Source organism: Astatotilapia calliptera, chromosome 13 (genome assembly GCF_900246225.1).
Source record: "Astatotilapia calliptera chromosome 13, fAstCal1.2, whole genome shotgun sequence".
In the NCBI taxonomy this organism is placed as follows: Eukaryota; Metazoa; Chordata; class Actinopteri; order Cichliformes; family Cichlidae; genus Astatotilapia; species Astatotilapia calliptera.
This window is the reverse complement of record NC_039314.1, coordinates 6,675,122-6,700,529: the sequence shown is the minus strand read 5'-3', so window position 1 is coordinate 6,700,529 and position 25,408 is coordinate 6,675,122. Positions and strand designations below refer to the sequence as shown.

General features: G+C 41.2%; 1 protein-coding gene across 1 annotated transcript; it reads right to left on the bottom strand.

Moving 5' to 3' along the window:
* Window positions 1–1,525: 1,525 nt before the first annotated feature.
* LOC113035100 (heparan-alpha-glucosaminide N-acetyltransferase) lies at window positions 1,526–25,195 on the bottom strand. Its single transcript, XM_026190398.1, has 18 exons — window positions 25,102–25,195; window positions 24,714–24,808; window positions 22,513–22,634; window positions 21,566–21,681; window positions 19,795–19,864; window positions 19,637–19,703; window positions 17,627–17,709; window positions 14,685–14,761; window positions 13,823–13,853; window positions 13,555–13,715; window positions 10,467–10,579; window positions 9,964–10,085; window positions 9,193–9,316; window positions 9,010–9,096; window positions 6,376–6,453; window positions 3,406–3,476; window positions 2,215–2,327; window positions 1,526–1,758 (listed from the first exon to the last, which is right to left on the bottom strand). Exons 1-18 carry the CDS (start codon window positions 25,181–25,183, stop codon window positions 1,577–1,579), a joined length of 1,794 nt encoding a protein of 597 aa, XP_026046183.1. The 5' UTR covers window positions 25,184–25,195; the 3' UTR covers window positions 1,526–1,576.
* Between the last annotated feature and the right edge of the window lie 213 nt (window positions 25,196–25,408).

Sequence of the window (25,408 nt, the reverse complement as noted above, 5' to 3'; positions counted from 1 at the left end):
CCTCGTGATGTTACTCCGAATGAGTCAGCTAAATGCTTCTATTAAAACACAAAGCTTTCTGATGGCATGCAAAACACAAAAGATATCTTTAGACCTGTGTGGTGAGTGTATATCGATTTCATTTTCATCTCTCGACCAATCAGCAGTTCATTTCCATTGCTGGCACCATAGTTTGGAAAGCAATTAAGGATTTGAGTCTTGTTCAGGAAGGCTAGATGCACCTTCTGGGATTCAAATAACTTGTGCTCATAAGACAATTACCAAAACCCCTACACCATATTACACAATGTTATTACTGCTTCTGGAGAGTGTGTAATAGGCTTTCACTCAGGAAGAGGAGCTTGATGCCGTTTCATTTCATTAACTAGATGGTCATTTCATGAGGGACACTGACCTGAGCGCGTTCAATAATGATACATATACATTATACATACAGATATAAATCACTCAACCTGCTTGTCAGTCATGAGGAAATATTCTGATCTATTACTGAGAATGAACCCTATTTCACTAAGTAAGAGGCTTCGAGTGTGAAATGTGCAAACTAGAACACATGTAAAGGGCTCGGGGTCTCTGAGAGGGGCTCGTCTGATGAAATGGATTTGTGTAATTTCCCTGATTTTTCTAATGAAATAAGTGCAAAAGGTGACGGCCCCATTGATGACACCCCTCTGTGTGCATCTTGACCCCAATTATAGTACTGTGACTTGGACAGCAGATGGTACATAACACAGAGACACACATGCACACAGGAGGAGTGGCCATGGCAACAGACTCATAATGGTTGTCCTGGTGTGTAGTGGAATCACTTGGCCTAATTTGTTAAGTACCACCTCAATATATTTAATTTAATCAGTCTATTCTGAGCATAAAACAAGTGTTATCAAATGAATCCTTAGCTGCCCACACTGACAGCTCGTCAGACATGTTCTTTAGAAACAGGACAGTGCTTTAATGGGTTTCACTGATCAGCATTTTCACATTTTGTACACTGCTCTGCATCTTGCTTTTGATAAAAAACATGTGTGGTAAGTTTGCATCTAAGAAAAGCAAACTAAACTAATTAAGCCTAGACCAGCAGGTCATTTTAAAAACTCTTTTAAACTCCCACAGATGCTCTAATAATCTATAATTTACAGAGAAGAGTGCTTTTAAAAAGAAAAACATAATAATTTTAGTAGCTCATATTATATTAGGTCAACATACATACACGTCATCCCTGAGCCAAAAGTCCAGGCTTCAGACTGCCCCTAATGTTTCTGAGCTTCTAATAGTTTTTCTCCATTATCAGGTCTGCATGATGTCAGAGAGACACACACAGCTCTGGCTGTGAGCTCGAAAGCTCCGCCCACCAGCTGTCCACACCTACTATTTACAAAGAGCAGCCAATCAGAAGAAAGTTAAAGTAAGGATCCATTGAATGGTTGTACTAAATTCCAGTATAACATAAATAAGGATTATAATATACTCTAGCAAAGGAAAATTAAAAAAAAAAGTTTAAAATTAGCTTTAGAGGCTGCCTTTAAATTAAAATATAAAATAATACAATCTACAGAAGTGGGATGGATTATCCTGCTTATATTTTGAGGAAAAATTTCTTCCTGTAGAGCAGGTAGGCGATGAGCAGCCACAGTGCAGTCCCCCACAGGCTTTGAAAGAGCCACTCCCAGTGGCTCTGCTGGAAGCGCATTTCCCAGCTGAAAGGGAAGTAGAAGCCCAGGAGAGAGTGGCCAACATACACAAAGATGGAGTTCATCCCTGTGGAAGAGGGGTGGAAAAAAGACAAGTTATTGAACAGGATTTATACAATTTAAAGGATTTTTCCCTGCTTTCCATAATAGCTGAATGACTAAAGTTATGTGCAAAAAGTAAAGGCTTTATTGCAGGGATGCTTTCCAAAAAGCTTTCCAAATGAGCTAATCAGTTTAAACTCTTCTCTGGGAGTCTGGCCAATAATGCAAAAAAATTACTGGAAGAAAAGAGTGAGGACCACAAGTCCAAAACCTAGACTATAATCCCTACAAAGGCTTTCAGGACATTTGTTATATTAGGCTGAAAAATGTTTGTCTTTGCATAATCAGCTAATGAGTTGCCAAACACAATTGTCATTGTAGTCAATATTTTAAACTACGTTCCAGCGTTTGTGAGGTTTTTATTCCAACCAAAGCACATACACCTTTGTAAAGCAGCCTGTCAGTACAAGAAGAAACATACCTGGGTATATGAATGGCTGTCCACCCCACCAGCCCTTGATGTCGACGACAAAGAACATGCCTCCCAGCAGCAGGAAAGACAAACAGCCCATACACATGATATAGGACAACGACCTGAAGAAACAGACCATCGACAACACTTTACTACAACAGCAACATTTTACTTGGCACATTTGGGCATCACTAAAATCTGAGCAGAATGGTGTGAAGAACAGTGTAAACACACTCAGTCCATCAATCCTCTGCTGCAGATAAATAACACCCAGAGACTGTCCTACAAACAGTGAGGCAGTTTGCTGGACTTGTCTAGAGCATCAGCATATGGACCCTTGGCATGTGCCTCATGGAGCTGTGCCAGCTAACCACGTCTCTGTCTGTTCCTAAGTGCAAGAATGCATGATGAAATATTATCGCATGTAAAATGGCTCCTTTCTAGAGCCTCCCTGCATTTATTTTTTATTTCTTTATCTCAGCTGAAGTCGAGCCAAAAACGACTCTTAGCTTGGAGTTAATTACTTTTAGACATCCCGGCAAGGACTTGTACCCAGGAGCTCAATAACCTGTGCATGATGAACTGCCTATAAAAGCCAGGTAGGTAATGGCAAGTGATGCCCCATGTGGAACATCATGAGGAATTTGCTTACACATCACAGATGAAATGGCGTTCTTCCTGCTACAACATTTGAATGATTCACATCACATATAAAGGGAAATGTGGGAGTGGAAACAAATGCACGAGTCATAAAGTAACCGATGTGTGAGGTGGTAACTGTGTCACATTTCATGCAAAATCATTACAAACATTTACCAAAGTGCTGTGCCTTGTTTTTCTAAAAAGGCTTCTAATAGTTCGGGAGCAGTTAAGACTGCGTTGTGGTTATACAGTTACATTTCCCAGAGTCTGAGCTCTTTCCATCACACAGAGCTGGTAAAACAGTGAGTGAGTGCTTCTGGGGGAGGATGAAGCATTCTTTATTTCGCTGGCCGTAAGGAAGAGTGATCATGTTGGGAGGATGTATAACGGCAACACCTCACACTCCCAACAGCCCGGGTGATTATTTACAGCCGTAGCTGTCGTTAGAGGTAAGTAAACGCGTGTTTTAGCAGCCTTGATTTGTGTCTGTTGGAAATCCCATCCTTTCTTTTTTTGTGAGGAAAAGTGGCTGGATTTAGAGGGTCAGGAAGCACTTACCAAAGGTTTTTATTGACAGGTATAAATCCTCCGTCTCGCGTGCACTTAGAAAGGATGGCTGCGGAGATTCCCTGAGGGTGGAAATGAAACAGATTTCAAATCGATGGAGGGCGATAAAGCAATCTGTATTGGGCTGCTAAAATGTGAGGCAACAGTATCAAGCAGAGTCCACCAGATAAACCGACAATCAGAGAGTTACGTGGACATGGTCCATTAACTTATACACACACACAAAACACTAGACAGGACTGCAAACACACCAAAACAATGAGCTGAAAAACATTAAAACGTGGGTTTGTCACTACAGTAAAACACCACCGAGAGGCATCTACAAAGTCCAACACACTGAGGCCCAACTGACTCCATGTTCATATTTACTCATGATCTGCTCAACTCTACATCAGTAAGCACTTTCATAGTCTTAACTATCCCCCACCCTCCCTGTATGATTTAGATACATGAAGAAAGATTTTGTGCTGCACAGAGAAACCCAGGACAGCAGATCAGGATCCAAACATGCTCGTTAGGTGGATATCCATCATGTGTATAGATGACAGAATCGATGGTGTGGAAATAGCCTAGCTGGGGCTGGATTGAGTCTCCAGGCTATCCAGGCAGCAGGATGTGGGATGGGGCTGGTATGTGGGGCAATCGCTCAATTTCAATCTCTCACTTCTGGAGCCTGATCGTTGGACTTTAATTAACAGGGGCTGCTGTTTATTATGAGGAAGACACATGGCTGCCTGTGAATATCAGCCTGCCACAGAGATCACAAAACAATAAACCATGGTCTGATGTTTACTGTATCCACACTTTCTGTTTTTCCTGTGCTTAACGCCGACCCAGTTGTCGGGTGTGTGCAGTAATAAGTTTTCTCCTCCTCTGAGGAAACCTGCTAATGTTAAGAGCACATGTCTGAAACAAAAGGCAGCTCGGCTCTGCTTCCTGCCTCCCCCTTTGAGCCGAAATCTTATTAGAAAAGTCAATATCAAGAGCAGGCCAATCGCTAAAACTAATTTTGCTTTCTGTGTTGGTAAGACATACAACCAAAAATAGACTTAACCACTGAGATTAAAAAAGTCAAATCAAATATACACGTGCAGAAACGGTGAAACAAATATATGCTGCGCTGATTCTTTATTCCCGTGTCTGTTCCTAAAATCAATAACGATGGTCTGCTCTCACTGCCAGCCGATGCAATGTGAGAAAATCTATTCTATTGCATTTTTCTATCTCAGCTAACCAGGATTTAAGCTACTCTGTCGAGCCACATCTAAATACTGTAAGATCCAGAATATCGCACCTCCAACACTGTAATCTTGAGTAGCATCCGCAGCATCTATCAGCTGGTAAACAATGAGATACAGTGGAAAAAACATTAAAGCCTAATGTTTATTTATGACAGCATGAGCTACTTTGTCACTGTGCGCCGCTGGGAGAAGCTAAATGGATCTAATTTATGTCACCTCCCTCCAGCCACTCATCGCACAATGATAGTCAATAAGATTCAACACCTGGAGACATAATGGAGCTTTGTCCTTTAAGAAGTGAGGTTAATGACGTTAAATTCTCGCAACAGAATTTCAATTGATTCTCACATATACGAGCAGGACTCTGTCACTGAGTTTCTTCCTACTGTCCTTTTGGAAAATACTGTCTGGATGGAAAAACGCTGCTGTTACAGACCTTTAAAACTTCACTGAGATATTGTTTTGGACATATTAGACTACAAAAATAAACAGATTTGACTTGAAAAACCTTATGACATAGTAGTAAATAAAATAAACAATTTCTTTAACACCAGAACCTTCAACGCTGTTTCAACTCATGTGTCAAATAAGTAAATAAACGTCTTGCAGTCATACACGTAACACTCTGAAGGAACCTGATACCCAAAGCTGGACAGAAAAGGCACCCAAATATACTGGAACTACAGAACTTCAGACAAGTCTTTCCCTGCTTCTGTGTGTTTTTTCTTTCGCTGCACAGATTTTCCGTCCTGCGCAGCTTGATTTCAAAGGCCGTGCGATGCAGCCAGCTCTTCCAGCTCTATCATCGCTCCAGGTCACAGAGCTGCCGGTTCAGGATGTCTGCCTCCACAGCACGCAGGCTCCTCCTAACCCCGTTTCACAAATGAGCTATATCTCTGGAGCATCACGCTGCACGTACATAAAAACAGTGGCAAGCACAGTTCAGCGGAGACTAGCCTTCCTACGTGTCTGTCTGTCAGTCTTGCTAGAGCAGACTAGCAGCCTCTTGTCACAGGTTTAGAAATACAAAACAAGCCATCTCCTGTAACACTTGGCTTCTCCCTGGAGGACGCATTCCCCCTCTAAATGAAATGGAGGCCAGCCTGGCTCTTTTTGTGTTTTAAGACCACCCAGAATCTCAAACAAATATGACCTTAAAAGCTTTTCAGACAGGCATTACCTTTTTATCCTAGGTTTGAATGCACTTTAATAATTCCTTTCTTAAATCTGCCATGTTTGGTTTGCTTATTGAGCCCTCGCTTGCAGCTTCCTAAACTGATCATACTCTTAGAGTAGATGCTTTTATGCTTGCAGCAGACTGTAAGTAATATGCATAACTCTTCCAATCCAAAACCACATGTAAAGCACAGAGAGGCAACGAGACGCAGCGTGTATTCCCCCGAGGGTCCGGATACCCATGTCTGCCCGGAAACACAGCCACACATGGATGTTGTTTAATTGTACTGAGATCACACACATGTCCTCTGCTAAGTCCTGCTAATGAATGACTTCAGCAAGCTACAGTATGACTAATACCCAAGAAGCTGGAAAACACGTTGCAGAATTTACCTGCAAGGTGAAGTGAAACACTGAGACCATAAAAGTGCTCGGCTCTGAGTGAATCACAGGAGCAGGACAGTTATTGGGTGTCTTGGTTTTAAATTAACAACTGACTTTATATTCATTTCCTACAGCAGCTCTGCTTAAAACCTCCACGTACCAGGATGAGGGTCCACACTAGGAATCGGCACAGGATGTGGATATTCATCTTTTTGTAGAAAATTATAATTTTCCCCGCCTGTGAAAGAAAGAGGCAGAAATAAGTACAGACCCCACAGCCTATTCACTCATCTCTTTAATGAGAAATACCACATAAACACCAACACCCGGTGTGTCCGCGTACTTGCCCTTGGGTAACCAAATAGGCCTGGGATGTGGCTGTCGAAGCCACGTCCCTGACATGGCGGTCACGTTTCTCCTATCCCATGGAGCCAGATGTGGGGTGTTAGTCATCCGCACCCTCTGATTAATTTGGTGATGATGAATATGTTTCAGCTGAGAACATTAGCATGGACCAACACAGAGGAAGCCAGCGGACACCTGGCGTGTCGTCTAAGACTCGCTGACTGAAGGGCTCAGAGCAAACCGCCCACGGGGAATTGAGCAATGTGGTCACTTTTTCATGTTACCTTCCCACAACCCAAATGGTTATAAGTGCCACTGTCACCATCTGAGACGCAGGTCTGAAGAACAAAAAGGGCCTTCCTACTTTCTAACAGCATTTTGTCATTAAAGTAGGGCAGCTGTGCATTTACAGTGAGACAGGAAAACATCTGTCACATAATCTTTACTGTAGTCACACTGTAGGTTTATATTAACATATTAACACTGAAGAGCATCACTGTCTGCACAATGAAGCCATTAAAACTTTCAGTCTAATCAAGTCAAACTGAGTATTTTAAAGTCACATCTTCAGAAGGTTCTGATCATTTCCTGTCTCTAAGATATTTTCAGCCTGCTTTTTGTTTTTGACAGGAAAGTTTTGTGTTCAGTTGAATTCAATTAAACTTTATTAAAATAGTGCCAAATCACAACAACAGTTGTCTAAAGTGCTTTATATTGTAAGGCAAAGACCATATAATAATACAGAAAAAACTCCAACCATCAGACAACCCCCTGTGAGCAAGCACTTGGTGACTGTGGGAAGGAAAAACTCCCGTTTGACAGGAAGAAATATCAGGCAGAACCACAATCAGGTAGATGGAGCCATAAACCACTAGTTGTGGGTTTATAAGACCTTTTTGAATAAGTGGGCTCATTATTATTATTATTGCAGTATTTTGTTGTGTACTTCTAATGTTTTATAAACCTGCAGAGACTCTAAAATATACAGTTTCTATTCAGGATCAAGTCCAGTGGAGGCAAATAAAACTTTAAGGTTTTTTTGCAATGCATTTTGAAAACACAAAACATACATATATTTTTTAGGCTCGAAATCAATTCATGGCAACTATTTTCTCAGTTAACAGTACAGTGGTGCAGTGGTTAGCATTGTCATCTCACAGCAAAGAGATTCTGGGTTTGAAGCCGCAAGCCAGCCGGAGTCTTTCTGTGTGGACTGTACAGATTCTCCCAGCGACTGCATTGGCTCTCTCCAGGTAATCGAGCTTTCTCAAGCAGCCCAAAGACACACGTTAGGTTAACTAGAGATTATAACTTGGTGTAAATATGAATGCCAGCAGTTCACTGTCTCTACATATTAGCCCTGTGATACTGGGTTACGGGTTACAACCTGAACAGGATGCCAGTCTACCAGCTGGGCTGGACTCCAGCAACCACATGACCATGAGTGTTGTCCACATTAAAGAGGACTGGGACATTTAGCTTGTTAATTTTGCAGAAATGAGCTTCCTCCAAAGGGTGGCTGGCCTCTCCCTTAGAGATAGGGTGAGAAGTTCGGCCATCCGGGAGGGGCTCAGAGTAGAGCCGCTGCTGCTCCACATCGAAAGGAGCCAGCTGAGGTGGTTCGGGCATCTGACAAGGATGCCCCCTGGGCGCCTCCTGGGTGAGGTGTTCCAGGCATGTCCCACCGGGACGAGGCCCCGGGGCAGACCCAGGACACGCTGGAGAGATTATATCTCTCGGCTGGCCTGGGAACGCCTTGGTGTTCCCCCGGATAAGCTGGAGGAGGTGGCTGGGGAGAGGGAGGTCTGGGCCTCTTTGCTTAGGCTGCTGCCCCCGCGACCTGGCCTCGGATAAAGCGGATGAAGATGGATGGATGGATGGATTTTGCAGAGTTTAAAAGCTGATTTAAACAATTTAACCAAAGCTATGTATGGCATAGGTAATTTTACCTAAATGAATAGTGAACAAATACAGATTTGGCATAAAAAACATATGAGTGGATCTGTCCTGCACTGTATCAACAGTTCAGGCTAGTGGTGGTGCTGTTATCAGGTGTCGGAAATATTTTTGGCACACTCAGTACCCACTGAGCATTCTTCTTCACAGCCAACCTGAGTATTGTTGCCAATCAGTCCATCGCTTTGTGACCACAGTGTACATATCACCTGGTGGATACACGCAGCATATTATAAAGCTCAAATCATCTCTTAGGTGGTCACTACAGTCATCAGGTCTCTATTCAATACAGAACCTTTGGGATGTGGTGGATTGGACAATTGTCAAGATCTGCCTATGCAGGTCACTAAAAATGCAGACACTTGGACTAAACTTGGCAGAAGCAAGCCATTTATTAAGGCTGCGCAAAAAAATACAAAGGCAGGACTAAGACTTTTTTTTTTTTGCCACTCATGCCACTCACTGCATCGTACAGGAGAAACTTAGATCTTACCTGCATCCCTAGAAATCCAATGACAATGGAGTTGATGGTACTCAGAACCCCCTCTGGGTCAAAGGGCTGTGTGGTGCGATACATTTCCTGGAAAAAGCAAAACAAAACCATGCAGTTTATAATTTCACCTACATTGGTTTATAGCAGAAGCATTGTATTGCAATATGTGATGAACATTCCTACTTTGCACGTGGGGTATCTGTACATGTTATCACCAAACATCCACCTATCGATGTATCCCGCTGCACCTCCCGTGCAGTTTGGGTAAAGCCCGTTATCGCCAATTCCACCGGCTCCTAAATACCCTCTGTTATCAAACAAGAACATAATTATTGTAGCTGTAGTTATTACAAAAAACAATGTTTAATGAAGTGTTTTGTGTTTATATGAAAACACAATACCCAGATGCAGCAGAGAACGCTCGGTGTTCTAATACCAAAGGTGATTTTAATATTCTTAAACCCTGTATAGCAGTTGTGTCTCAAGCCACCACACATTCACGTTCAAGGAAGAAAAAACCCAAAACTCAATCAGATGAAAAGACACAGAAGGACTGAGAGTAAAAAGTGCTACAGCTTGAACCCACAGTACTGTAAACGTGATGTCATGCAGGGTCACAGAGAAGGAAAAAACAAAACAAAAGACAAAAAGCAGAAGACACAGAGCGAGGAAGATGGATCCTCTGCCTCCGCTCCTCTTATTGCACATGACAGACTGAGATTGGCTAATTAGGCTCTCTGAAGCATCCACCACGGGCCCATAAATCACAACGGTTCATAACACCTGCAACACAAGGTGCACACTCACACTGTTGCAGCACAAACAGGCCCAACTGGAGATTATCTCAGCTTCGACACATAGGAAATTTATGCTTTTAGCTTAAGTGTACGATGCATTAGTGAGGAGATTTGACCTGAAATGCTATATGACAGTGGGAGTCATGTCCAGACTTACGTGGGGCAGTTGGGAACAGGCATGAGGAAAGTTAAGCACAGCCACAAAGTCTCCAGCAGGATGATGATCAGCCACTGCGGCCAGTAAAGGAGAATATCCTGGACCGGGTTCCACCAGTTATACTGCATCATACATAAAGCACATAATATTTTTGTTTTTAGGTCCAAAACTGTTTCGCATTTAGGTATTTTTTTAGCATTAAACTAAGTTTTGGGATAGATTGGTCCACTTGAATACACAACAAATTCATAATTACTAAACATTTTTAACTCTTCTTGGAGCTTTAGAGATGTCTGTCTGTTAATCTGGACGAATATCTGAGCTCCGCACGTAACGAATGGATGGAACTTGTTGAACTGTTCAACAAAGACTTCCACTGCACTGAACTCACAGGTCCATCGACTCTTTGACTTGTTATTCGTGTGCTTTTTCAGGTTAGACTCCTTTAATTTTTTCTCTTGTGTGTAATGACTGAAATAACTGAACTTGACAGAACTGCTCACCGCAGTCAGTGGGATTTCTTTCTGGCCCCAGAAAGTCTGCAGGAGAGACAGAACAAAGTAGGTGAAGCCCAGACGCTGCAGCACTCCTGGGATCCTCAGCCAGGACCAGGACACTAGAGCACAGTGAAGAACACACAGCATGAACGCTCACTGTGGCACCTTAATACTGACAGACAGTGATTTAAATAACATATGAACTTATAATTCACAAAAAGCACGCATATTAAGTCATTTCTGTAGACACAAGAAATCAAGAATTTTCCCAATTATCCCGACGCCACTATTACTACAACTACTTCTGATAGCAAGTTGATGTACGGCATAAAGGCTGGAGAGAGCTCATGTCAGCCTTCAGGATACGAACATGTCAAGAAAGAGGGTAGCTAATCAAACATTCATCAACAGTTATCTCTCGGTCTCACCAAATTGGGAAGGATAGGACTTGCTGCTGCTGGAGAGAGATTGATGGTAATCTACACATTAGCTAATTGAAAACCTCTTTGCCACGCAAAGTGCCGTAAAAACAATATGATCCCAATCATTGATCCGGACAAATCAAATAAGAGGCGGAAATCTTTTCTTTCGCAGGAAAAGGGGAAGCTCTTACTAATGACACTTTAGTTAAAGATATATGTTACACACCCCTGCAGAGATAATTGACTGTGTCTGTCGCCTGATAAAATTATCACGTCCTACAGGAATGTGCAAAAGTATTGAGCCATTGTTCATTCCTCTATACATATAAGGCAAAAATAGTTTGATGTGACAATTTTGACGAGATCGAAAGTCAATATATTTTTTCTACACAGCCTGAACTGTCTTAGGAAAGCTTTCTTCAGATAGTTTTCAGGAGTAGTTCTCCAGGTTTCTTGAAGGACAGTTAAAGCTTTTCTTTGGATGTTGGCTGCCTTTTGTTCTGTTCTCTGTAAAGATGATCCCACACCGCTTCAGTCACATTGAGGTCTGGGCTCTATGGAGACCTATCCTTGACTAATTGTGTTTCACTGCGTTTTTCTATCCAGGTATCATTTTGCTGATTGTGCTGAGTTGTGTTTGTCATCATTTCCATGCTGAAAAAATGAAGCTGTTGTTAACCAGATATTTTCCAGATGATACTGCATTGTGGATCAAAATCTGACGGTACTTTCCTGCATTCGTAATGTTATCAATTTTGCTAAGATACCCAACAGCACTGGCTGAAATGCAGGCCCAAACCATGACTGAGCCTCCACCGTGTTTAACAGAAGGCTGCTAACAGTCACCGTCGCAGCGCTCTCCTCACACAAATGGGAAGAAATTATGTGTTTCTGTGACAAGTTACAGAACAAAGTAACAAAGATTAAAGATTCGGTTCTTTAATTGTTTGTTAAAGAGCGTAACAAACAAGCATCCCTGGAAATGGTTAGGCACAAGGACTAGACTGAAAATGAGTGAAAAAGCAGTCAATTGTATTGATGACAATACACTATCAGCCTTTAGTGGCTCAGTGGTAACATTAACATGACAGTCTGGCACCCTGGAAGAAAATATAAAGAAATCTAGGATGGTTCAAATCTTTTGCACACTATTAGAATAAATAATTAAGAATCAAATAGCAGAAAAGAGCAAAATGGGAAAATTTCATGTTTAATAAGAATTATCATTTTAAGTTGAATCCATTTACACAAGAGTTTGAAAGTAAGCTGCAGCAGACTGTAACACAGTTTTTCTCCCACATTTATGCATTTTCTTTGTGTTTGTGTGTAACGGACACCTTTTTTGACGTTCAATACTATTTAACTGAAGCTGTCTGCTTCCAATCTATGAGCACTTTCAGTGATAGATAGACAATATTATAATATGTTGGTAGTCAGCAAAACTGAAAAAGCCACTAAAAAAGTAGGGCAGCCAGAACTTTTCAAAACGACTGGTTTTTGTGTTCGAACGTCCTCTTAAGGCAACTCGGTGGCAGGGGTTTGAATGAATCAACTCTCACGCCTCACGCATCTCATCCAAATCATATTTTGTATAGTAAGTTTGTATTTATTTCGAGAATAAAGTAACAACATTTCAAGGTTTTTAATATGAATCTGCTTTGACCACTTTTTGGGACATCTAACCACGGTAGGGTTTTTGAAATTACTCCTATTTGATGTCAAAGGTTAATACCTCCTTTTCTCTCTTCTGACATTGAAAAGCATTTAACATATTGAGTTAATGTGACTCCATTCTCTTATTAGATCAAGCTCTGCGACTGAGCTGCAGAGGACGTCCTTGGAGACAGAGGGCAAAGCTGCAGTTTATGGTAAAAGTCAGTGTGCTGTTGTGACCAGCTCCAGCAGCAGAGTCTACAGCAGCTGCGTGGAGCTGACGGCTGTAACACTATCTGTTTGTAATTGTCCATTACCACAGCGGTTGTTTTTGCTCTATCTGCCTCTGTTAAACGTCCCCTGGTGCTGGATTTTGAGACTGCACACACAACAACAATATTTTTGTTAACCCAGTTAAGCAGACATCCACCCAGGAAAGTCCATTAGCACCACAGATAGCTAATGTGTGAAGGGCGCCCTTTGCATCCCAGGTGGATGGGGGATTTTCAGCATTATTCCTCTCCTTTAACCCTGACCCAGCCATGAAGTTTGGCTTTTATCTCAAATCAGGAGATCAACCCACTTAACATCTCTGTCGCAGACCAACAAACAAAGAAATTTACTTGACTGTAAAAAAAAAAAGTAGCTATCACATTTGAAAAGCTAAACTCATCATTTCAGTTTCACCTAAAAAAATGAATTCAGCAGCTACTGGTTGCAGTGACGAATGAAATATCTAGTTACGACATCTGTGTCAAAAGTATTTGATGTTGCTTAATTTACAGGAAATGCACTTTGCCTTCAAGCTTGCACATGAGCGGGTGTATTACCACACAGAAATCCTTGTCCCCACCTGTGCTAATAAACTTGCTTTGCTGTATGCGAACATATTACTACATGAGCTGGAGTCTGCGTAGTGTAACTGACCTGAAAAAGTACATATCGATCGATAGATCGATAGATACACACATATGAGGATTTAGTTTGACTGAGAATCAGAATACACAATGTGCACCTACGTGGTCCGTCTTTGGGAGAGTAGTTGAGAAAGCAGAAGCCGAGCAGCAAGAGGACGACTGTTCTCCAGGTGATTTTTCGTAGCAGCTGCAGGCGGCTAACTCCTCTCCTCTGCATGGAACTGAAAGCCAAAACCACTGAGGTCCCAATTACAAACACAAACCTGGAAGACATAACAGGATTATGCCATTCAAACCCACATATGAACTGTACAAACAAGAAAAGTAGTAAAAGACGTTAAATAGGTCAGGCCCCTTGTGCCAAACCTACCATGGCATGACAAGATCCGCCACAGTTAGACCTGCAACAATTTCAGAAGCATAAAATCAATTAATACCAACAGACCAACACACACTTGATCTCATCAGAGAGTTTACAGTTCTTGCCCTTCCATACACACAAAGACAACAAGATGAATTAAAAACAATGCTCCGTCCTTAAAGCGCTGCTTCTGTCATTAACTTTCCATTTTGAAGAGGCGTGATTAATAAATATTTACACTCCTGTGACAGCAGCAGTCCTGCAGCCAGGCGAAGATTAATCAATCCAGCTCTGAAATCAATGCACCTCTGTACATGTGGCAAAAAAGCTATTACAAAGTTAAAATTGTGAACACCCATAAACAATTACAGGAATTTTCGAGAAAAAATTGAAACTGAAATTAAAACAAAAAAAAGAAAGTTTATAAGAATATTTACTTTTTCTTGTTTTAAATACTTTTTCAACCAAAATCTCTACTTCAACCAAGATGCCTTGCTTAAGAGTACCTCAATACTGGCTATCATAACATTGGAGTGTTACTCATTCCTTCCTCCTCCCTCATCTTCTTCCAGCTGTCATTTAAATCCTCCTCCTCTCCTCCCTGATCATTAACAAGAATAAACATCTATGGATCATGGTGTTGATTTTGCTTGTATGAGAAATGACACCCTGTGTTTTTCTTAACTACATTCATCATAATTAGTGACAACGCGTCAGAAAACTCTGCTAACACTATGGGGAGGATTTCGCCGCTGAAGATCAGGCGATTGCTGCATCATCGTTGTGTGCAGGGAGTAAGGTGCGGGCTGTAGGGTACAAGCAACTGATTTAGTTTTCCCTTATGTCAATTCACGTGCATCATGTACTTAACCGTTCCAAGGTGCGTGCTGAAAGAACCAGTAGCCTCCACCACCATAGTTCACAAACACCATCACAGTCAGGGAAAACCTATAAAGACAATACAAGTCGATATCCAGGAAAGAACAAATGAAGAAAATGTGTGAGTGAGGCTGAAAAACTGTCAATAAAAATATATTATTCAAGTGCAATCCTTGATTATAATTAAAAATTAACTTCTGAATTAAAGTTAAAGAGAACACAAGAGGGGCTTTTATTCAGTCTCCCTCCAAATGCAAGGTAATGCAATCTAAGCATTATGAATCACTCAGGAAATGAACGCTTGTCCTCTGGATCTCCTCAAGCAGGAGTGCTGACTAAAGACTTTGCATCTAATATATGATACACTTTATACTTTAGCACTGGCCGAGTCTGCTGAAACACAGCGCACGTGATGGAGTGCTTCACTGAATCATACACTGGAGGGAAAAAGGTGTTTGCGTTGCATGTCAGAAAATGGGCGGTGGGCCACTACACAACACAAACTTGCACGGTAATGCAATGATCTGGGCCAGGCTGAATCTTTTCACCATCTGTAATACGTGAATTTATGTTTTCGTGCGTAATCAAAAAGAGTAATAAAATCATAAAGGGGGGGGGGGGGGGGGGGGGGTCGTAACAACATTACGACAACCTTTAAGAAACAGCCTGCCTGATAAGGTGCACTGTATCTACCTCTGCCTCCTCTTGTTTTTCTGCCTAGATTCAATTAAGAGCTGCACTGAAGCCATTACTGCTCTTTTAGCCCCAACCTGCTGATACAAGATTTTAATCGGTCACTATCATCTCAAAAGGGCTATTAAAGCAGAGTAAACCCTGCTGCATGTGTCCATGTTCTCTTCCTCTCTCTCTCTCTCACACACACACACACACACACACACACACGCACATGCACACACACACACACGCACACAAGCTATCGTGTAAATTTTGATGAACGCATCCATTAGTTGTCATGGCAACAAAGACAAAGGTTAAATCGCCAGCCAGATGAGACCCTGTGAAAATTGCAGTAATATCCCAGATTATTGGCCATACTTATAATTAAAATTCCCCGCTGTCCGATTGGAAATGAGACCCCCATCACTTTACATATGCCACACATCTGTGACAATACAGGCTTCTAATTATGATGAGTGCTCAATTAACATAATGTACACTAAGGAACTCTTTGTTTTCTGTTGGATCAAAGTTAATAAGGTGCAGGTTGACACAGCAGGCATTTTCTTTTTTTTTTTGGTTCCTAATCAAGTTTAGGTTGTTAATATGCCTTTGAAGCTCTGCAGTGAACATTTGCCACTTTAGTAATAGACTTAATTCCTTTCTGGGAATGAGCAGGAATGATTTATAGCTAACAGATTACAGAGAGACCTGTCTGTTGCAGCACTGACAGCCAGTTATGACTCACTGATAGACACTTATGGACGTCTTTGATTTGAATCATTGTACATGCATTACCAATTAGAGTATCAACTTAGTACTTTCCCCCCATTGCTAATGGATAGCTGCAGTCTATCCCTGCACAGTGTTGAGTTACCCACTGTACTGGCCATATCAAGTACACGGACACCCAATCTAGTCATAATAAATTACAACTACAGTTGAAAAGCCAAGGTTCTATTTTTTTGTGGCCAAACATCAGAGCGTATCTGAAACCCAATATGTAGGAAAACTTGGATCTCAGTCAAAATAAGGCACAGAATGAGTCAGCCACCTGCTGTTAAATGCGGCTCACAGTTCTTGGTTTTGCTGTAATAGTTGTTTCGTCAGTTGTATGCTGCTGCTAACTACTGACAGTGCGATTTTCAACGGTGACGAAACTGGTGAAAGGCTTTTAGCAATGTGGCACAAGATTAAAATCCAAATCCTTTTAGAAAAATTAACGTGCGACCATACGCCACAGTTCTCTGTATATCATGTCAGGAGAGCCCGAGCAATGATCAGAAAAACCTTTCAGCTGGGAAGAAAAGCTGTTTGGCTTCAGAAATGTCTCAGCATTTATGGCAGATGACTGATGTGTCTGTTCTCTGTAGAAAGCTGTTACTTATCCGGGGGTAGGGATCATAAGTCATGGGTCTGAGGAGGCGCACACAGCGTTAATCTTTAGAGCTGAGTCACAGTTTGATTAAGTGTGACGCCAGGTAGGAGCGTTTCCGGTATTACCATTCAGGACGTACGCACCTGTAACCCCGGAGTGACATTTCAGCTAACGAGATTGAGGAGGACTGAGGCAGGAAGTGGAAATGAAGGGAAATAAAACTGAAATGTATCCTCCCCCTGAACTCATACAGATTCTGAAAATGCACTCAAGCGCTTGAGCTCCCAAACTAAATAACAGCATGTTGTATTTTCAGCCCGCCACATATGCTCGGTGATTTTCAGCTGGCTCCTCGTCCAAAAGGAAGCCACAGATGGAGAAGATGCCAATTGTCTGCTGGATGCTGCCTGTGTGCTGCTGGATTTCCTCTCGCTCTTCAGTTTGGCAGGAGATCTATTGCTGGGTGGATGTGTGCTGATATGTTGACTGTATTATTACATCAATTATTTGGCGAGGGGGAGGTCAAAGCCACACCAGCATCCTGTTTCCAGAGAGGCGTGCTTTGTGTCTAGCCCTAGGCCACAATTAAGGCGAGCAGGGAGCCCAGATTCAATCACATGCATCACTCCTGTCCAACAGAAACACACTGTTCCAAACCCAACACACACTGCTATCAGAAACCATGCCCAAAGCTATACCGCCTGATAACAAAAGCTTGAAGGAGCATGTGGCCAGACTGTGACCCCTGTAATTATTCATTATGTCAGGCCTGTAGATCTTTATGATGCCTCAAACTTCTCTAAAAAGAATTAACATGTGAACGAGCTCCATGTGGTGATAGAGCGATAAACACGAATGACTGTTGAAGGTGGACATACCCTCGGAAAGTATCCAGGGAGAGCAGACGTGTTGGTTTAGCTTTAACAGCACCGTGTGCAGTTTCACTAGCATGTGATTCTTCCTGGAGAAAAAACAGCAGGGAGACAAAATAATGTCAACACTCACTGGGATAAAACAGTGTGGGTTACTTAAGGGGATTTGACAATTACCAGTGCTTTAAGCTCCATTCATTGTTGCACTTTTAGGGTTAAGGTCGCTTAAGCAGATATTTAAACCCCAAATCAAACTTACATATTTTTCATATCTAGATAGTTTTCTAATCAGCAAAAAAAAAATCAATAAAGGAAGAAGAAGAAACACTTTTGACATCTAACAAATCATAAAGTTTGATAACACAAATGTTCCAAAAACATGAAGCACAACACTCTGAGTTATTCTTAAGCAGCTTAATGCTCTGCTTTATTAACTAGGTGCTGCTGTCTGTCTTTGCTTGCTGGCCAGTTAATGTAAAGTGGGCTCATTTCTTTAGATTTTACTTGGGAAATGGGAAAACGGGGGCAGAGTTTTGTTGACCTGTGATAAAATACATGGAAATACAATACATGAGGGATAAACTGCACTATTCCTAACAAGCTTTAAAGTCAGTATTTGGTACGGTCACCATCATGCTGAAAATTCATTTTCTACATTGATACTTGCATCAGTTTTTACAAGATCCTCAACATCACCGACTGAAATGCAACCTCAAAACATGACACAACCTCCACCTTGTTTTACAGATGGTTATAGATAATCATCTCTGCTGAACTCCTCCAAATATATAAAAAATAAATAAAAACCATGGATTCATCTTTCCATAAGACTTGATGTCCTACCGCAGTATTTTCTCCTTGTTTCACTTTCTTAAGAATTTTCTTAAGAACATGACAGTTTATGTATGTAGCCTTTCAGGCCTGTGACTTCTTCTTTTTTCCAGTTTCTTTACATTTTTAGGGACATCCTGCAGACCGTGCCAAGATGTGCCATGTTTCCAGCTAAAAGCTGTTTGGGAATTTACCTCGTCAGTGTAAAAATTCTATTTTATGTCATGTGTTTTTGTGACAGGTTGAAAAAACCTGGATAACTTTTGCTCAAGAGCACTTTTAAAACATTGCAAAAACGTCTGGCTCCTTGGAAGCAATATATAAAGAACTAAGTGGAGACTTTTGCACACTGTACATAAAATGGCAACACATTTGGCTTTTTATTTGTAGGTAGCAACAGGTAGCAAACTTGTTTAAAAATACTGATAAAGTCAAAGGTTCACTGCTTCCTCATTCACAACTCCTCAAAATTCTCTCCACCCCGCGTCTTCCCCCCCCTCTCACTGTGTGAAAGGCAACATTTCGATGACTCTGGCCTGTTGCCCTCTCAGTTGGATTAGCCTGGCGTGCTGGCCTCCATGCAGCATTTTAAAGAGCCAGAGCAGGAAGACACCCGCGCTAATATGTCGTGATGGATTTGCGTGCCATCCAGACAACATATGGAAGCCAGAGACATTTTGCTTGAAAGAATGAGAGGAGCTATTCATGTTCACTGAAAATACATGGCAGCTCTTGCCATGAAGCCCGATGATTGGACGGATACAACACTGTATCGTTTTCTATGTAAGTCTGCTGTGTAACTGGCTCTGCTAACATTTATATCAATCACTCCATTAGTGTCTCCCAAACGGCTTGATGACTGGAGCCTCAGAGCAATTTTAGAATGCATCTCGGGCTGCATAGCCGGCCAATGATAATGGTGCAGTTTAACTGCTGGATCAAACAATATTTGATTACCAGAAAAAGGTTTCTACATGAAAGAGATTGTGTAGTTACTTTATATTTTGTATTTCAAGAACAGTAGCAAAGATTTACTGTATATTTAAAAAATAATTTGCTTTTTAATTTAAACTCATAATGGACATACTTTGAGCTGTTTATGACTTATTTAATCAAAATATAATCTCATCTGACATAAAAAAAAATCTAATGTAATATATTTATTAGAAGCAGCATTTAACTTACATTCTCTTCTGAATGCTGTGGGCCTTGGCAGCAAATAGTCTTTATAAATTTTGATGTACAACGCCTCCTGGAAAAAGAAAAACTTTAGGCTGCCCGGTTCTGATGGAAAAGCAATCAGTGCAGGATTCTTGCAGATGATGTAAAAAACACACATGTACCTGCAGATGTAGGGTATCACAACGAATAACAGAGCGATTACAGCCAGCAGGAGTGCTGCCACCAAAATAGCTGGAAAAATAAGTAAAAGGAAATCATTCTGTACCATTCTCTGTCCATGTCAGAAACTTTATACACTACATCTCTATCAGACCAGGATCTGAGTGGGGATAAAGGGGATGACTGCCAGTCCAAACTGTCTGCTATACTAGCCTGTGGGCTCCCCTGTGGCTGTCTTTCAGTCAACCAATGTCAAAGGGGATCCCTCAAGTGACAAACAAGAACCTAATGAAAAAGTCTTGGTTGAGCCGCCGAGGAGTAATCACTGCGGGTAATCTAACCCTGCAGGCATGTGAAAATGAAAATGTAAGGCTGTGCTGGAACAAGGATGAGAAAACAATGACTTTGCCAGACTGCCGGAGGGCAGCACAGATAGGAGCAGGGTCAACTTGAGGTTTACAGTGCAAGAGGGCACAAACACTGTAGCGAAGATGGATTTTGTTTGCCCCCCCCCCCCAAAAAAGGAATAGAGCTCTGAAAGCCACCGATTTGCAAACAAAGGGAGATATTTTACACCTGTAGTACTGATTATAAAACTACCTAGGCTTTATGAAATCTCCACATGGTCTTCTTTCGTCAAAGCACAGGAGAGCAGAGTACACGCAGTGGAAGAACAAACAAAAAGATGCCATTTTAAGCCGAGCTGAATCCACACAAGGACATCCACTCTGAACAAAGAGCGGTCACTTAATCTCCTCGGAAAAGTCATGGCATCTCTGGTGTCCATTCATAAAAACACCACAAAGCTCTCAGCGCATGAACCACATTAGAGCTCAGCCACAGACATGCTCGCTCCATCAGTAACCGTTGGTATAAATAGAAAATGAATGGTAGACACTGAAACAACTGAATTAATTTGAGTTCATTGATGTATAAAAGTCGAACAAAGACTTAATAGGAGTCGATCCTGTAGATTTCCTTGTAAGAATTAAGGGCTCTGCAGGTGACTTGTGGTCTGTGGTGTGATACAGAATACACTACTAACACGATTAAAGGGTGCATCTGATAGCAGCTTCACAGAAACATATGCTTAAAGTAATGATCTCATGCTGCTCTGTGGCCAATCAATCTCAGACACTGAAGTAAACTTTTAAAATTCCCTAGCAGAGCACCTCATACCTTTCTTGAGCTGCTGACCAGACCGTTACTTAAGGTGAACAATTCCTATGGGGAGTTTGTATAATCACCGGTCTGTGGAGCTAATGGAAGATCATCATACTGTGAGAGGTGCAGTCACACTGACCATAACAGATAATGGCTACTTGGCCTTAAAAGTCTGATCTACAACATAATCTGCAATATTGTTAAGTAGTGTGTGCATTATGGAGAGAGGCGCTTTCAAAATCCCATTACGCCCTAATCCTTCCACACTCCCTAATGTATTACCCACAATGCTCTACGAGCCAGAAGCAGGCCTTCAAAACAAGCAGAAAAGCTTTTCTTTTATCCCTTTTCAAGAAAGCGAGTCTGATCTGATCAATACACATCATGTCCCAAGAGATGGATGAGAACTGCTGCTCAGTGGATGTGGACAAAAGCAGTGATTCTCCTCTTTGCTGACTCAATTAATGGGATCAAAGGCTTGGCTGGAGTTTGCAGACAGGTACCTTTGCTGTCACTGCGCCCTCACAGCTGAATCCCAGCAGTGTCGGTCAGGGATTCAAAACATGGAAATTTGTCCTCATGTATTTTTCAGTAGTGCTGCGTACTTACGCAGATAGGCATTATTTGGTCTTCTATCCACAATGTGAGTGCAGCTGCGATTATTTGCATCTAGGGTGTAAATCCAAATAGAGTAGTGACCACCTTCCTCATACGTTTGACTCCATCTGCATGGAAAAACAGTGAAATAGTCACAAAGTCTTAAAAGCTCCTATTTGATGCCCAGTTAAACTGTTTTCTTTAAAAGCACATTGCTGCTCTCCTGCTGCAGTAGCACAACTATAAAGCTCAGGAGCACCACCTAGTGTCTGAAGGCTTAAAGTGCATGCCCCTGTCTTCTCACCGTCTCCAGTTTCAGGCCCCAAAAAAAACATCCCTGTGCAAGACTCGCTCATATTGATCCACTGTTGGGATGACATACTAGCTATCACTTGGAGTGTTTTTTTCAAACTGGGAAAAGTAAATCAATAGCAACACAGGCTGGTTAGAGACCTCAGCATTGATTTAAGAAGACCCAGCCCTTTGAAAGGACATAAAAAGCACAAAGGCTTTTCATGGTGCACCATCGCTTAGAGGTGGCCCCAAAATAGAAAGCTTTGCCCTCCTGTGTGGGATGTTCTGGGTGTTTATACATATTAGATCTGTCCTAACTGTTTAACATCCCAGCTGATTCTTCCCCAGGACATGTGGCTTTCAAGCTTTAATGAGCCCTTTTCATCAATATTGGAATGTCAGGTCTTATTAACCCCAAAACAGCCTGTGATCAATACACTGTGAGGTGGTTTAAGGGAGGGCATAACTCAGGTCCAGAAAATGGGTCAGGGTTACTCCTCCAACCCTGTAAATAATTTCACAGGCTGCTGATGCAATCATGTCACCACACTATATTATATCTTAAAATAAGAGCAATGCACTTTCACAGGCAAACAAGCAAACGAGAGACAACTTGCATTTAATTTGTTTTAAGTACCATCTTGAACAAATGTTTAACTTGTTACCTGCAAAAGGTTGCATTCCTGGTTTGTGATTCCACTTGTACTGTCAGAGTAAATTTGGTGCTGATTATTGCAGAAGCATTATTGTTGTTGGGTTTCACTGTGACCAAATGTTGGTACAAACACTGAAAAGCAAAACAAATAAATAATAATTAAATGGGCCTAGCATTAACTTAATAAAAATGAATAATTGTTTGTAAGTAAAAGACTAATTTGATTTAATGATTTAAAGGAATGTGCAAAAAGGGAAAAAATAGTACAATTCAGACAAGCTAGAAAGTCAATATTTAATCTTCCTTTAATCTTCAACACAGTCTGAACTTCTAGCTTCCTTGTAATTTCTTTAAGTAGTCTGTTGGAAGAGTTCTTGAGGCTTCCTGAAGGAAATTGAAAGCTCTTCTTTGGATGTTGGCTGCCTTTTGGTCTTTTCTCTGTCAAGATGATCCCACACTGCTTCAATAACGTTGAGGTCCGAGCTCTGAGGAGGCCAATCCACGACTGCTAGTTTTGCACCGTGTGGTTTTTCTATCCAGGTACGCTTTTACAGCGCTGACACTGTGTTGGGGATCATTGTCGTGCTGGAAAATGAAACTGTTGCCCATGCGATGCTTTCCACATGGTGCTGCATTGCAGATCAAAATTTGATGATTCTTTTTTGTGGTCATAATTCCATAAATTTTGACAAGACAACACTATCGACTGAAACGCAGGCTCAACTAGGATTTGGACAAAATTTGGATTCATCACTCAGTAAGACCTGTTTTTGTGTAATTTGGCATTCCTCAGCCTTTCCTCTGTTTCTTTTCTTGGATAATTTTTTCTAGACAGCCAGCCTTCCATTAAAACAATTTCTCATAAAACTCCTTCTTCTTCCTTTTCTGTCCCCCACTTGTCCAGTTTCCTTACACTTTTTAAGAACATGGAGCAATATGCCACGTTTCCAGCTAATAGCTCTGGGAATCACCTTGTTGATTTTTATGAGAGGATGCTATTAACAAAGTGCCTAAAGATTAAATTTAAAATTGATTCTTTGTCTGTCTTTGCCTGTGTAGACACAACACTGGTCCATCCCTTGAGTTAAGTGCCTTTTATATGCATGCATGATTCATAGGTCAGTGTTAAGTGGTTTAACAAACAAAACACATTCCTCTGGAATTGGTCAGGACTGAAAAAGAGTGAAAAAGCAGCCAGTGTCCAAAGAAAACTTCAGAAGGCCTGGAGAAATATTGCTCAAGAACACTTTAAAACATTGCAAGAAAAGTCTGGCTTCCTGGAAGCAAAATATAAAGAAATGACAGGTGGCTCAAAAACAGTTGCACAGTAAAATATAATTAAAGGTTGGATGGTAATATAATGTGCAGAGCAGTGAATTTACAAGCCAAGACGGCCTACGTATAAACAATAGGTCTCCTCATTGACAAACTAAGTTGGGAAACACCCAGTGATAATTCCTTTCCAAGACTGTATGGAGTGAGTAATAGTGTTACGGTTTTACAGGGCAATCATAGAAAGCTTATTCAATATGAAATTACAGCATGGTTTAGTAATCTAACAATGCACTAAAAAAGCATGGCTGCAAATGAATTTTCAGAAATGAAAAAATACAAGTCCATACAGAGCCTGCCTAAGCAGGTACTTTACTTGTAACATCCTCTCGTCTCAGGATTCAAACATTTGACATGAGGAAGCATACTCAAGGTTCAAAGTTCAAAAGGTATCATATGTTCCAGCCTCCATTATGCTGCTGAACAGCAGTGTTAAATTATTCAAGGAACAGCACATACTTGGACTTTAAGCACTAAATTTTTCTTACTTTATGCTTGTCTTGTTTTTTCATACAGGTTTATCTGGTTTTACGTATATTCATATGTCTCGTGATGTTTTTATGATGTTCCCTTTACGTTTCCTGATGTCTTTAATAATTCATGGTTGCTTTTTCCAGCAGTAACTGTAGCGCTGTACCCACAGCACATTCCTCTCAGAGACAATCAAGCTCATTTTATAACAAAGGAGAGAAAATCACACATTTCCCTTATGTGAAATTTGACAACAACTTCACAGTGAATTACAATGTTTAACTTTACTGCATCTGTATGTTTGCTAAGATCAGTTTGCGTGACTATAAACTTTTTGAGGAACTGAAAGCGATTTTCCTGCTGATGCTGTGTCTTAATAAAACCACAGTGACGGTGGATATTCTTTACCTTGTAGCAGTAATCTGATGTGTAGGAAGCATGCACTTCTTCAGTCAGCTGGTTATGAAATATGAGCAAAGCCTGATCCATTTTCAGATGAGAGCCTGCATAGATTTAACACAGGCCTGATTTATTAGCTGAGAGTTCTCTTGGACATTATAAAGACAAGATGACAGAACATGGCATCTAATCACTATCACCACTGTGAGCGTGACACTGACTAAATTCCCATACTGACATGTCCATTTGTTGTAATTCAATTCAAACCAGAATTAAGGAGACCGAACAGTGACTTTCACAAGAAGATCAAAAGAGTATAGACCGTACAGTTTTTGCTGCTACTACCAGGACATTTGTGCACAGATGCCTTCACCAGAGCGATCCCCACCCTCCTCACCATTTTCGATGTGTCCTCCGATGCCGCTGGTAAAGAGGATTAACAAAGTTAGACTTGCATGTAGCAGTGTCCTGGACTCCATGTTTCTAGCCGTAACCAGCCTTGTCTACTGCTCATCTTTATAACTCTCACAATATAACCTGTGGTCAAAGGGCAGTATGCATACGTAATTGTTGGTTCCCTTTTCATGTGCTGTTTTGTGCTTACATTTAAGATCACATGTAATCATTGTCATGATTTGACATGAGGGATGCTAAGTAAAATCAGACTAATAATCAGTGAGTTTAAAACGGTCACAGGTATGTAT